The following is a 14948-nucleotide window of genomic DNA, read 5'->3' on the forward strand; positions in this document are numbered from 1 at the left end:
GGTTTGATTGTTTCTTGCCATGAGAGTGGATTAAACATGTCTTAGAATAGTATGTCTAGAGATCAGCTCAAAGTTTGCTTGAGATTTGTTGACCAAGTTAGATAACCACAATGATTAGCTCAGCCCATGAATCCCTCCTCAAGGCCTTCTTTGTTTATTGAAATCTTAGTCTAAATATCATTGCTTGCTTGTTGTTTGATTAGTTTTAGCATTGCTCTGTTTTTCTTGTGTTGCTCTGTTTTCACGTTTAAGTCTAGCTCGACCACGTACTCGACCTACACTCGGTCGAGTGCTGCTCGAGTTCATCCCCAGAACTTGTGTTTTTGATTTGTGATTGTCTTGTTTCATTCCTGTTTCATTTCCATTGCATTCACGTAGTTTCCTGTTCATTACTTGTCTTGCATTAGTTCATTAGCATAGTGTCTATCTCTGTTCTAGTTTCATTATAGCTTTAATTTGTCTGTTCTGTTTGCATTTAGTATCTTGTTCTAGTTGTTTTTACTTTCTGCATTTCATATCTCATTTTAGGATTGTTAGTGACAAACAATCTTTACAATTGGCTTGACTTAGACTCATATGCACATCTTAATTGTTCACAATCACTCAGATAGGATTGACACCTCTTATACTGCAACTGCATTAGGGGAATTGAAACACCCTGACTTCTATTCATTCCATACATCATCATTCCATACATCATTCATTCATACACCACAAAGAAAGTCAGTTTCATAGACGTTGCAGGACTGTGCAAGAGTTTGCAAGTAAGTGCAAGAATATACAAGGCTGGCGCAAGGTGATTGGGGTTGTGTATCTGCATTGAGAAGAGAATCGGAAACAGAAAACATCTGGTTCGCCTGTTTGCATCTACAGAGATGATCTGGTAGATGAATCTATTGAAGGGATCACATGCAGGAAGTTTAAGTGTTTTGTTGACAATTAATAAGGAAGCATGTGAGTATAAGGGGAAGATCAAGTAGATCTCTGTTGGTTAAAGATGCATGTTATAATAGACAAGACTAGTAGAAGACTAGTGCGTCTAGCAACATCATTAAGTTTCTCAGGAAGGTCACTTACATGGAGGTTAAGTGAGAGTTCATCAATGGTGAAGACATGTCAAGGTGGTATTGATGGATGATGAGAAAAGGTATGATGTTGGTACCACGTTTCTTCTTGGTAAGATCTGCAATTGTGAAGAACTATTGCAGGGTTATGTTACAGCAGATGTGGCTTCAGGGATTCTAGATTGAAGCACTAAAGGCTGTTACAGGAAAACTAGCAGAGGTTCAGAAGCTACTGGTTGGACATCCGTTTTAACATGAGGTTGAACAAGAGTTTGTACTGTCAGATCGTACAAGTTGGGTTCAAGAGTCAGTTGGTTAAATAGATGGGATGTAACCCAATCTCAGGAGTAATGTATTGAGTTGAGATTGTTTGCATGATGAATCAGGGATTGTTTCAGGATTGAAGCATGTATGATTCATGTGTTCTACATGGGATTCAAGGAAATTTGGTTCAAGCTCAGTGCACATGAGATCATAAGTTTTCCTTGATCTTCACTTTTGGTTTCTACCCCTACACGCTCTTCATACGCCTTTATTCTCCCAACTATGTCTCCAAATCCTGTTGAATTTAGATCTAGAACTTGTTCAAGGGAAGATACAATATGAATGAACTTGTTTCTTGGAAATCCTGACAATAATTTTTTCACCAACTTTGACTCTTCAATATTCTCTGTTCGACCAAGTGAATCAGGTTGCAGACGGATACAAATGATATACAATCATGATAACAGGTATGTGGCGTTTATCAGAAACCATGGGAGAGGTTATGTGATTTTTATAATCGTGTTATGAGAGGAAGATATCTCAGGCTTTACTATTCTAAAGGTTCAAGATCAAAGGTCCACAAGCAAGTCAGGTGTTACTTGTGGGTGAATCAGAAGTTCTGATTCTAGGTGGAGCTGTTGTGAGAAACAAAAGAATCAAGTAAAAGTCTTCATAAGTGTTTCTAAGACCAGGAGAAACAAGGTTGAAGAAGATGATTCATGTAAGGAGTTACACGAACTTGTTAGGATAGCTGAAGAGCATCATAAGCTATTCAGAGAAGCTGTCAGGAACAAGGTGAAGTTGTATTGCTTCGCAGACTGAAATTTCAGAAAACTCGAACATATAGACAGTCATGAGACAGTTTAAGGATTCAATAGGTGCTGAGAATTTCAGAGGAATGTCAGAGGATGACATTGGACAACACAAAAGAACAGTCAATGTTGGTTGTGTTATGTATTAATTATCAAGGAATCAAGGTTTTTAAGGGTTTCTTCAGATGTCGGGTTCAATGGTCAGAGTTCCTCCACAGGTGGGATTACAGTCATCAGGAGAAGGAAGCTTGAGGGAGAGTCGCGAATCTCTTGAAGTTTATTAAGACGAAGTTGAAAAGTTCCGAAGGTGGACAAAGATAAGGATCATTGGGAGTTGCAGGTTCTACAGGAGAAGACAAGTTTTGTTTTTCTTCTTAGGAAAGTATAAAAACATAGGGGATTTTGTGAGTTGGACCAAATGAAGCAAAAGGTGGAGTTTGTTGTAAATGGTTGCTTCATATGGGCTTATTTGGTCTGAACCATGAACTGGGCTTATATTGATGTAAACCCATTCAAGAGTCGGGTTGTGTGGTCTGCAAGGGTAAACCGACATAAGCTCTAGGGTTTCACTATATAAGGGAAACTAGGGTTGAAGAAACAAGGAGTAATCACAAAGAGGTAGAAGAAGCTGGTAGTACCTTGGTGGCGGTTGTAGGGCACAACGCAGGGCGCTGTGCGGGACAGATGCAGAGACGCAGGGTGCAGTGCAGAGAGCATGCATAGGGCGTCGTACATGGAGCTTGAAGTTGTGCGCAGAACCATGATAAAAGAGCAGAAGCTTGGCTGGGGTCGAAAGGCTGAAAGCCGAAGATAACCTTGTCTAGGTTTAAGGTGTCTTCAGGACACTTATGAGAGACGAAGGTGGAGCTGCTTCTTTGGGATTCTGGAGGTGTTTCAGGGTTATACATGGAGGGTAGAGCTGAACCAGAGACAAAGAGAGGGGAAGAAGAAAAGCTAGATCTATTATGTCTTTTCTTCTTCAGGTTTCTTTGTAGTTAGTAGTTCTCTAAGCTTGTATATGAAACACTGTGTGTAAACCTTGGTTGCTTGATAGTGGATGTTTGTGGGAGAAGGTTCCCACATGAGATGTACCCTCTGCATGAGGGGAACTCGTTAAATCTCTGTGTTATGTTTATGTTATGCATATTGATCTGTGAAGTAGACGAGGAGTAGGGGCAGAGTCGCGGTATGCGGTTCACTACAGAGGTGAATCGGGGTCTGCGATTCTCAACACAGAGTTTTTGGATCGTTGAAGAAGAAGAAGCAGGTGAACTTGAATATGATGAATTAGCGAATGCTCTTGCTGAGGAATATCCCAAAGATCATGAAGATCAAACCCTCAAAATTCTAATGGTATTTTTAAAATTGTACATTTCACTTTTATAATTTTCTTTTAGTTGACTATAATATATGTATTCAACTATGTGATTTTTAGATGTTTCAGATTTTGATGAAGACTTCAATATGCCGCTTGAAGAACACGGAGGGAATGGTGATAGAGACAACCAAGATTGGTTGTTGTAAATTAGAGACAACAAACATAGTTGAAAGAGTTCTTATTTACACGAAGGGAATGATGTTTTACCAGGGAATGTTGAACCCAAATCGAATGAGCATTGTTATACAATAATGATTCACGAAAAACATGAAGAAGTTGCTAAGAGAGGTCTTTAGGGATCTGAAAATGCTAGTATTACTTTTGAGAGGGTAGTTCTTGCTGTTAATGTAGCCAAAGAGGATGATGAGCCACCATACGTTGCACCACCACCATATATTCCAAGACTACCATATGTAGCCATCTGAGAAAAGCTACAGGGAACGCTGAAAAAATAAAAAGATTGCTCTGATGAGGTAATTAAGCAGTTGCATGCAAAACTTCCTTTAATAGCGTTAATCAAGGTTATGAATACATACAAGAAATTTTTGAGAGATGTTTATCTAACAAGATGTTTGAGAGATGTTTGTGGCGGCTGTTTAGCCAATTTTTTTGCCTTCGTGGCAGGCTTTTTAGCTAATGTTGCCTGTTTAGTCGGTCCTTCGGGATGTATGGTCTTCGTGATGGTCCTTCGGGATGTGTAGCCTGTTAAGGCGATCCTTCGGGATTTGTGGTCTTTGTGACGGTCCTTTGGGATGAGAGGTCTTTGTGACGGTCCTTCCAGACGATTGGTTTTTGTGACGGTCCTTTGGGACAAGTGGTCTTCGTGACAGTCCTTTGGGATGTGTGGCCTTGGTGGCGGTCCTTGTTAGGACAATTGTCTAACGTTTGTGGCGGTTCTGTTGAGGACATTTGTTTGGCCTCAGTGGCGGTATGTTAAGACATTTTGACCTTTGTATAGGTCCTGTTTATGACATTTGTTGGCCTTAGTGGCAGCTTTAGTGGCCTGTGAAGATCCTTGCGTGGTCATGAGGGGTTCTAGTGAGGGAATATGTGGTTGGTAAGACATTTTGATGTTTTTACGTGAACCACGGGAGGTAGACCTGGCTAGGAGATATGACTCAGACGTGTTCATAATTGTTTGCTCTAAGGATGGTTGGTCTTGAACGACTCTTAGAAGACTTTGGCGTGTTGTATGGTGGCAACCCGAGAGACAAAAATTGGGCTTCGCTTATATTGTGGCATGCGGGCTTAGGCCCAATGAAGAGCCAATATTATGGCATGCAGGCTAAGGCGTGATGAGGAGCCTATGATAAAAGGAAAGTTCAAAAGTCGAGAGCAAATAATGCCTGGAATGTGAGTCTATCGCCTAGAGGTGACCTTCGTAGATCGGTTGAAGGAGGTGCGGGCCGTAGAGACAGTGGCATGGGAGTCCTGGGCTGATGGATGTTCGAGATTCAAGGACAAATTTATGATGGTGGGGGAGAATTGTAACATTCGCAAACCGGAATCCTTGTTTGGGAGGTGCATCGGTCGATGCAAGGTCAGTTTTCGTGAGTTGAGTTAAGTTAAACGCTCGTTTGGTTGCATTTTGTTTTGGGAAAAACCCTAAGGTTGGGTATTTAAGGAGAAGCTTGTGGCTTTGGCCGAGTTTGGCAATTTTTATAGTGAAAAGAAAAAGAGAAGCTGTTCTTGAGGATTTTGGAGATTAGAGTGCTTGTTCTTGTGAGATCTTGCCTTTGGAGTGGAGATTTGTAGATGGGATCGTTGTAGGAGCTTTCTAGGAGTGTAGATCCGTCAGTTTAGAGTCATAATCTTCTTTGGCAAAGGGGAGTGCATGACCATGTCTTATCTAAGCTTGAGATTTCTCTGATTTTTGTGTTTATGTGTTATGTAGTTGCTTCCTTGGCTTGTTAGAATGTTTTTGTGTCACATGGGGCTTGGCAGGCTTCTTAGTGGCTGTGGATTGTGTTTTGATGGATTAGGAACGGAGATCTGGACAAGAGCGATTGCTGGAATCTTTAGGAGGAAGTATGATGGGCCTTACTACAGTTGGAAGGTGACTCCAATACCTATTCAAGAGAGATACTTCAAGATGTTTGCGGTAATGTAGATTATAGTTTTAACGTGTTATTGTTTACTCTATGTTTGACTTAGAATTGCTGCTAATTTAATTGTTTATATGATGTAGTAGAAGCTTAATTGGGATTCCGGGATTACTGAACTTTTTAAAGAAGGTTTCTTGAAGATAGCCAAGAAACGGATGAAAGGCATTGTCAGTCAAGCTAAGAGGAGTGGTGTACAACCAACATGGATTTGTGATACATTAACTGAGATGTGGAAATATTGGGACATTTCTGATGCTATTTAGAAGAGTGAGAATGCTTAACAGTGCAGAATCTCTAATGGTGGAGGTCTTGGAGTGCACAAACACTAAGCCGGTCAGAAATCATTTGTGCAAGTTCATCAAGAAATGACAAGACTTCGGTTTCCATCCAAACACTTAACTTCTGATTTTCTAATACAACTTACATGAATTCAATTTGTTTGACTATCATTGTAGGAGGAAGAGTTGGAACGTCCTGTATTACTTAGCAAAGTGTTTATGAAAACACATACTAGGGTTGATGGATCTTTTGTGGATCAAAAAGCAAAATAAGTTGTTGAAACTTATGAGAAGACCATAGAATAGAGATTGTCGGAAATGGATGACGATGATCTGCATACTTCAAAGAATTCCTCTGAACATTCAACTCATCGAACTCTCAGCCTTAATTAAAAGAATGAGATCTGTCTTCAAGTAAGTTGTTTCTCGTTATATTTTGATTAATGTTTTTTATTGTCTTCGTTTTCTAAGAATGGATACATTAATGAGTTTTGATTATTCTCTCAAGTCTTTATCTCAAATTTATTTTTGATCATCTTAGTTTGGATTATGATTAACTATGCCCTCTAACTCTTGCTGTTCACAAATTACTATTCTTATGAACCTGTAATACTTAATGTTGACTCTGTCATTAACAGTGTGTTGGTGTGGATCAATTGTTTTTCCATTTCGTTTTCTGTTTTCATTTTGTATGTGATCTAGTTTAATGAATGTTAATACTTTGTTTTAGTGTACTCAAACAGATGACAAAGGTAACCTTTTTGGCCTTGGATCTCTTGTCGAGACACTAAATAAAGAAAAAAGGAAAAGGAGATATGTGAGCTCTACATCAACTGTTGTGGATGTTGAAGATTAACTTCGGCGCAAGATATCTGAACACGAGGCTGAAAATGCACGAAGTAATGAGGAGCATCGACAATCTCAATCTAGCTTCAAGAAGCTCCACACCTTCATGAAAGAAAAAAAATCCTGAGTTGGCAGGTTTTATGGCTTCTGCTCCTAGTGACCATGAACCAACCACACCTGCCATCTCTACAGCTACCACACAAGCCACTACAGTAGGCACCACCTCAGCTGCCAATTTCCCTTTGTCTAACATTTCTTCCAACTTATGACCTTGATCTGATATTTGCTTTTTTGTGTTGTAAAACTTTTTTAGGATGATGATCTTTTGGTACGATTAGGAAGATCTTTTGGTATGATTAACTATTTTAAATCATCATTTTCTTTTTTATTAATAGCATTTTAAATTCGGAAATTAACCAATATAAAAAATGTGACCAGTTTGTAACCAAAACAAATAACAAAAACTCCAAAACTCATACTTTTGTGCAAGTCCCAAAACCATTTCTGCTATAGGACTGCCAAATTTAGTCACAAAATTGTCCTTAAATAAACTTCTTTGCATTTTAGTCGAAAATGTGCAACTTCCACAACTAGTCATTTATTCGTCGCTTATATACGACTTTACTTTCTAGTCGGAACTAAGTCACAAATTAGAAAAGATGGTGCAATTGTTTTTTTACGACCAACCTAACTAGTCGCTAAGTAGTCGCAAAACCTTTATTTGCGACTACTTACCGACTATTATAGGAGACGTAAACGACGTTTGTGAATTTAAAGTATTTCAGACAGTTTTAAAAAAATTAATCTAAGACAAACACCAATCAATTTGATAGATTACATGATCTTAACCTAAATTAACTATATAATTTTCGTGTTGTGCGGGTTTTTTTTCTTTTTTGGGCAACTTGTGTGTTGTGGTTTAGTTGTAAATTATGTTAACAATAATAAAATCTTATATCAAAACGTGAATGAAGTATGAGCTATAAAATTTAAGCTAAGCTTGGGCTAACTTGGCTTGCTATGAAACTATGAAAAATAAATTCACTTTCTTTTCTACTTAACTATTGAAAAAATTGGTAATTAATTTTTCAAAAATTGATAATTAATTAAATTAAAAAAAAAACTCTAGCAAAAGCCTAGAAGTTATTGGTTTGAGAGGCACTTAAGATGAAGCGATAGATTAATTTTTATGCATATGTTGTCATTTGATTTTTTTTTTTTTTTAACTAAGATATCATACTTAGGGTTCGAATGGTAACCGCGGATTTAGTAGTGCAGGACAAAGAATTTGTTAGTGCGGTACGGTTCAACTGCTGTACGTGCGGGACAAATGTATTTGTGGGACAAGTGCGGATAATACAAATTAAGCGGTACAAAATAATGTTTGATTGGTGAAAAACTATTTGCGGTGCGGATTTCATATTTTTCATATTTAATTTGTTTTATATAAATAAATAAATATTTTTATTTTATATATATATCAACAATTATATGAATAAATTTAAAAGTATCTAAATTTATTCAATAATATAAAATACTACACAATAAAAAGAACTATCAAAAGTTTCAAAAAGAAATCTATTTAAATTGAAGTTATTAATGGATATAGCCTATAGATAAATACTACTAAATTATTAATACGTATTTTGGTTGAAATTTATTAAATTTTTTAAAATGTAAAAGAAAAATAAAGATAAAAAGTGTTATGAAAATAACTTAAGCATAAGTGAGAAAAAGTATATAGAGAGAAGTTTTTAACTTTTAGTTAGTTTAAAGTTTAAACAAAAAATCTTTAATTATTATTAATAATAAAATTTCAATAAAAATCATTTTTTAATTAATATGCATGTTTTCTTATGGAAAACCGCTGGATAATAGATGCATGCAGGTGAAAAAGCGGTCTAAAGCTTAATCTTTTGTACAAATCCGCGATCTGATTTTTTTTTTTTTTTTTAAAACGCAAATTGAATAAAAGATGTTGATTGGTGTTTGAAGTGCGTTTTTAAAAAAAATGAGTTAAAAACCGCTTTTAGTAGTTCACCATTCACAACCTTAATCTACTAACAAAAAAATATGTATTTAGTGTTCCACAATCCAAATTTTCGGTTACATTAATAAACATCTTATTATTACTTAAAATTTCAATGAACATCTTAAATGATTTTTATAATTATATATTAATATATTATTTTCATTTTTTGTATTATTTTGTGGTCCTCTAATTTATTTTCAACTAGGGGATGCTCTCAAGATAATGCTCATAGGTTCTTTTGTATTTTTGTTTTTTAATACAACAATAATTTTATTTGGATACAAGAGGTAGGAAAAAGATACGCACCAATCTGGTCTTTTGATTCTCCAAATCTCAACTTTCTTAGAATAAGCATTTTCCAGTTTATGCTATCCCACTTCATGCATAACTTTGTTTTGCGTTTTTCTTTTTCTACATCCGTAAGTGTTGCAAGACTTACGTAATTTTATTTGTAGCATTATTATTGTTAAATTATCGAGGACTATAGCCTATAGGTGGTGCTATATATAAACAAAAATCGACCAAATCTTTCCACTGATTTTTATATTCACCACCACGGCACCACCTTAAAATTGTTAAAACATTGTTACATCTATATGACTTTTAACATTGTAAATTTGCAGAAAATAAAAACTATGAAGAGAATTCAAAAGGTGATAATTTAATTGATAATTTAATTTAAAAAGTGATAATTTAATTGAATAGTCCCGATATAACTTTTTTGATTCATTGATATATATATATATATATATATATATATTACTAAATAAGAGTCTCTAAATTTGACGAATGTAAATATTTTTCTATCAATAATTAATTTATGATTGATAAGCATCACAAATTTATTTCAATCTTTTGGACCATTACCAAATCAGGTCTATATCCCACTAAAATTAAAATTCATAAGATATTAGGTCGACCAATGTTGTTTTATACCCTATATTCAGATTTCGAACTTTTCCAAAGAAAAAATAATACAATAAAATAAAACGTACGATTTTGTTAGCTTTAGTTACGTCAGGAACAAATATATATATATATATATATATATATATATATATATATATATATATTCCTTATATATTAAAAGAGAAGTATTCTGAAGAAAAAGTTGATGTGTCATCGCCAGAAAACTCCGTACCTAATTTATTATTCACCCTTAGTATTTCATAAAATTATATAAAACTGTCACTATCATATATATATATATATATATACATATATATATTTTTGTCAACTACACCGCTGTTCAATTTATTTATATACATAATATTTTTCTCCTATAAATTCTAAAATTGGTAAATATTATTCAAAAATTGAGAAATATTATTCCTTACATATTTTCAAAATTAAATTAATTTCACTATGTATTGTAATAATAATATAACTATATTATGAGATGTAAAAATATATCTATTTAAAATCATATCTTCAGAAATATAAATAATGTTACCTTTCTAATAATTTTATAAAGCTCTAATGGTGAAAGAATCGAAGATCATTTGAAACTCGCTCAATGTTTATTCTTTTACTAAAAACAATAACTATTTTTGCCCAAAAAAACATATAATCACCAATTAAAATGACTTGAATATATACTTTAATTTGGATAACTATGTAGTTAAAAATTATATATAAATATGTAGTTATAGTGTTTTTACAGAATTCTTAAAATTTAGAAAATCCAGTCCAATAAAAATGAAAACAAATAATAATATTATACCAATAGCTGAGATATATAGGGAACTAATGACCAATTAAAATTTATAAAATTCAGTGATATAATATCATAACTAAGACCAATTATATAAGGGATCTAATGACCAATTATATCCCATTTTATTATTTTCCCTTCTCTTACTAATGTATAAATTGTGATTAGTATAACTAAATAATATTTCATTCAATAATTGAAGGAAATCTATACTATTAATTGGGGAATACACTTAAGGGTTAAAAATCATATCAAATATCCATGTTGCCAAACTGACCCAATTAACATATTAAGAAGAAGAAAAAAGATTAAACAACAGATTTATTATATTTTAGGAAATCATTCAAATTAATTCCATAGTAATTAGGTTATGAGAATTTTGTGTGAGAATTTTATGTGGGTATACTCATGTATGACAAAATAATGGACGAGAATTTTGGGAACAAAAATTCAAGCAAAACATATGCGGACATACTATTTACTCATATGAATTACGATGAATGGGTTTTTTCAGGTTAAAAAAATATTAAACATTACAATCAGACATATTAGATGAGTTTATTCGTTTAATAATTATATTTTTTTAGAAATTATGCAAAAATAACTTTGCACGTATGTGCGGGTTCAAACCTAGTATATATACTAAATGGTGCACTGTATGTGCGGGTTCAAACCTAGTATATATACTAAATGGTGCACTGTGCACATGGTATATGGCAGTTAGGGCCATAACCTCAGCTTGTGTTAAAGTTTGTCCCCACCACGAAAAAGAGATTTGTGACTTCACGATATTGTAATATTAAAAATTTAACAAATCTTGTTAGGTGATATAACTCAAAAGTTATTATTTTATTTTGTCTATTACTACATTTGCAATGGAGCGTAACGTATTCAAGAATTGAATCCTAGATACATTACATTATAGAAGTAGGAGATAAAATCATATTTGTGGTAATCTAGCTAAGTACAGTTTTATTTATATTTAATGTTTGGTAAACCGACATTTGTTAATCACGACTAGTATCTAATTGTTGTCATAACCCTATCGCATAACCACGGCTGCATCTCTACGTTTCCCAATTAGAAAGTTATTCCAAATTATTCGTAAAGTTAATGATTAGTTCCACTTCCTAAACTAACCCTATATAGCACTTTAATAATATTAGTTAGATTACAATTATATACTAATATATACTTGTTTGTAGTTTGTACTTTAAGAATAATGAACACTTGAGCATTATATACCAAAAACGGATAGTGGGAATGTTAGGATGAGCAAAGAAATGGATTAAGGAGGAAATTTAAATGAATCTTGGGTTAATCAGACACCAAGATAACTAATCATTGGAAAATATAATATTAGAATAATTTAATATATTAAAAAAAACTGTCCCTTTTCTCAAAGAATAAAGAGAGATTTATGAAAAGGACACCTAGATCTTAGTTTGATCGCATATTAAATTAAGCGACAAAGTACTCTTCAAGATAAGAAAGCCAAAAAATATTATTAAAAATTAATTAAATTTCACTAGTTTATTTAATTTATTATGGGGAAAGTCACATTTTAGGGTTTGTTTCATTACTAAGTATGTATTGACCTGTGTGACTTTGTCGCTAATTAGGGTGAAATAGTTCATAACTTCATATAAACTTTCCATTAGTGGAAAATTATTATGAAACCTTTCGGAACGTTACATTATATTAAGCGACAAAGTACATTTAAAACAAGAAGTCAAAAAACATATTAATTTGGTAATACTAATTTTTCCTAATTAGGAGTTTATTTCATGGTTATTTAATTGAGAAAATTGACATAATAGAAAAAAAATAATAATGAAAGAAACATTTCGGAATGTAATATTATTGGTAATGAATTTATAATAAAAATAAAAATATAAAGAGCTAAAAGAGTTTTAATTAATATTAAAAAAACGTATTAACGATAATAATAGAAGTGCTTAGTTCTCTCTTACTCTCTCTATGATCTAAAAGCTAAAACAAGCTTAAGCTTCTTTCCCTTATTTAAATCTTTTCCCTGCAAAAAAACGACAAGATGTTTCCTTCTTCACGTCGAAGACGACGAAGCGTTTACGTTTCCTCCACCGTCAGCTCCGCCACTATCACTCTCAAATCTCCCACCACCACCCCCACCCCCACCGTCTTCATCGTTACCCAAACCACTTCCACCGCGAACACCATCATCCTCTCCGCCGACACCGTTACCATCCCTCTGCACAGTGGCGATGCCTCCGCCGGGGAATTTGAAGGTGTTCTTGTTATTATGCATCCAAACTTTGAGAACTCCTTTATCAACTCCGATCTCACGGCAAAACTCACGGACATCGTCCTCGTCGCGTTTCTGAATCTTCCAACCGATTCGGTCGGCGAACTCATGCATCTTCTCTTTCTGACTCGAGCTAAACTTAGTCCTGAAACGTTTCCTCGAGCCAGGCGTCGTGGTGGAGATATGATTGTTAGCTGCGGCGGCGGCGGCTGAGAAGTTCAGATCTGAGAATGGCACGGTTTTATTGTTACCGGAAAGAGCTAAAAGCATGTAAGAGGATGAGATAGGCGGCGGAGAAGATGAACTAGGACTACGAGGTAACGGAGGAGGAAGCGGAGGTGGAGGATGGTGACGGTGATGAGGCTGATACTCAATTGCGGCGGTTGTGGTAGAAGACAAAGGAAGAGACGGTGGTGGTAAGGCGGAGGAATCTTCAGGATCACGGCGATGGAAGTTACGGTGGCAACCACAAGCTGCACACTTGAGAGAAGTTGGATCGGAAGGCGTTGACGAAGGAGACGGCATGAATTCGCCGCAGCCGTCTAGCGCGTGACCTCCAATCGCCGCCGCGTGGTTCTTGAGACATTCTTTGTAAGTGACGGTTACGTTGTGGTGATGGTGATGGTGGTGGTGGCGTTTGATGATTCCGTTACTAAAGGAGATTGGTTTAGCTGGTTGGATCCGGGTCGAAGTTTCGGATTCGGGTTCTGGTGATTTAGGAGTCATCATATCCATTGCTCTAACTTCAAGCATCTCTCTATATGACTTTTATGTTCGTTTCTTGAAAAAAACGAAAAAAATCAAGAAAATATTAGGGTTTATGTTAAAAGCTCCAAAAGAAGAAACGAAGAAGAAGGATAATGAAAAGGGATTAATCAACTTTTTTTTTTTATAATAAGTAAATTTTTTTTTTGGGAACACGAAGAAGAAGAAGAAGAAGAAGAAGAAGAAGAAGAAGAAGATGAGTTATAAGAGATGATAGTGAATCTGGTTTATGAATGTTGCTAAGAGAGAATAAAATAATTTAATAAGGAGAGATGTAATAGAAAAATTATAATATTAATAAATGTGAATAATAAATATATTTAAAAATAAAGGACAGGGCTTGAAGATGTTTAACAAGAGAGGAGAAAGGTAGGGTTTGATGATTTTAACTATGGTTAGATGTATGGTTTAAAAGTGGAGCCTACAATTAGAGAGTGGGGAAAAAATATATATGTAGAAGTAATAAATGTCTTAAACATAAAGACAGTCCAATTATAATTAATATTCTCATGCATTGTGACACTTCTTGTTTTAAGCTTGTCTTTTCTTTTGATATTTCTTAATATTTCTTAGTTCTGCTAGGAAATTCTTTTTTTAACATTTCAATTTTTTTTTCATTCAATGTACATTATTAACATACCATTTTCAGAAATTTTTAATTTTCAGTTTTTGAATATTAAAAATATATTACAAGAACATTAATTTTTATAAAAAAATCATAATTTAAGGGAATTATTAAATTCAAATCCTTTCTATGTAAATTGTTTGTGGATATTTATTTTGTGCTACATAATTTAAGTTAGCTTAAGTCATGATTTTATTTTCTGATAGTGGAGAACATGGTTATAAATGGTGATATATATTATAAAAATATTATTTCATGTTAAGATGATGTTCAACTCTATTGTCTATTTAGTTTGCTCAAATTTTTTGGAGCAATGTCTCAATTTGAATGCGGCTGAGTATTTTAACTCATATCGCTAAGTCTTACTTTGTGAATTTCTTTACAAATAAAATGCTTTCCCATCAGTATAAACTTTTATCAATATATTATTTTGATGAAAAAAAGCAAAAGAAATTCATTGTTGATATATGTGGGTACATATATTAGTTTAGTTGTATGATTTGGGAAAAAAATTCTATGAATTAGTAAAATGAAATTTACAACTTACTTATTAGAAATAGTTTCCCAAATCAGAATTAATACAAGTAAGAAAAAAAAATCATAGAATATTTACCAAAAGCCTCAAGATAAAGTCATCAACTTAAGATTTATATAATATAATAACAAACTTGTCATTATATTTAGATATAGTTCACCTAGACTAACAATATTTTTAGTTTTCATCCAATAATACTATTGGAAATGAGCTTCTTAAGATGCTCTTTATGGAAGAAAAGTTTAG

General features: G+C 33.9%; 1 protein-coding gene across 1 annotated transcript; it reads right to left on the reverse strand.

Annotated features, from left to right (window-relative positions):
• Positions 12325 to 13821, reverse strand: LOC104790534 (zinc-finger homeodomain protein 9-like). Its single transcript, XM_010516307.2, has one exon. It carries the CDS (start codon positions 13528 to 13530, stop codon positions 12559 to 12561), a length of 972 nt encoding a protein of 323 aa, XP_010514609.1. The 5' UTR covers positions 13531 to 13821; the 3' UTR covers positions 12325 to 12558.

Source organism: Camelina sativa, chromosome 6 (assembly GCF_000633955.1).
Source record: "Camelina sativa cultivar DH55 chromosome 6, Cs, whole genome shotgun sequence".
Lineage (NCBI taxonomy): Eukaryota > Viridiplantae > Streptophyta > Magnoliopsida > Brassicales > Brassicaceae > Camelina > Camelina sativa.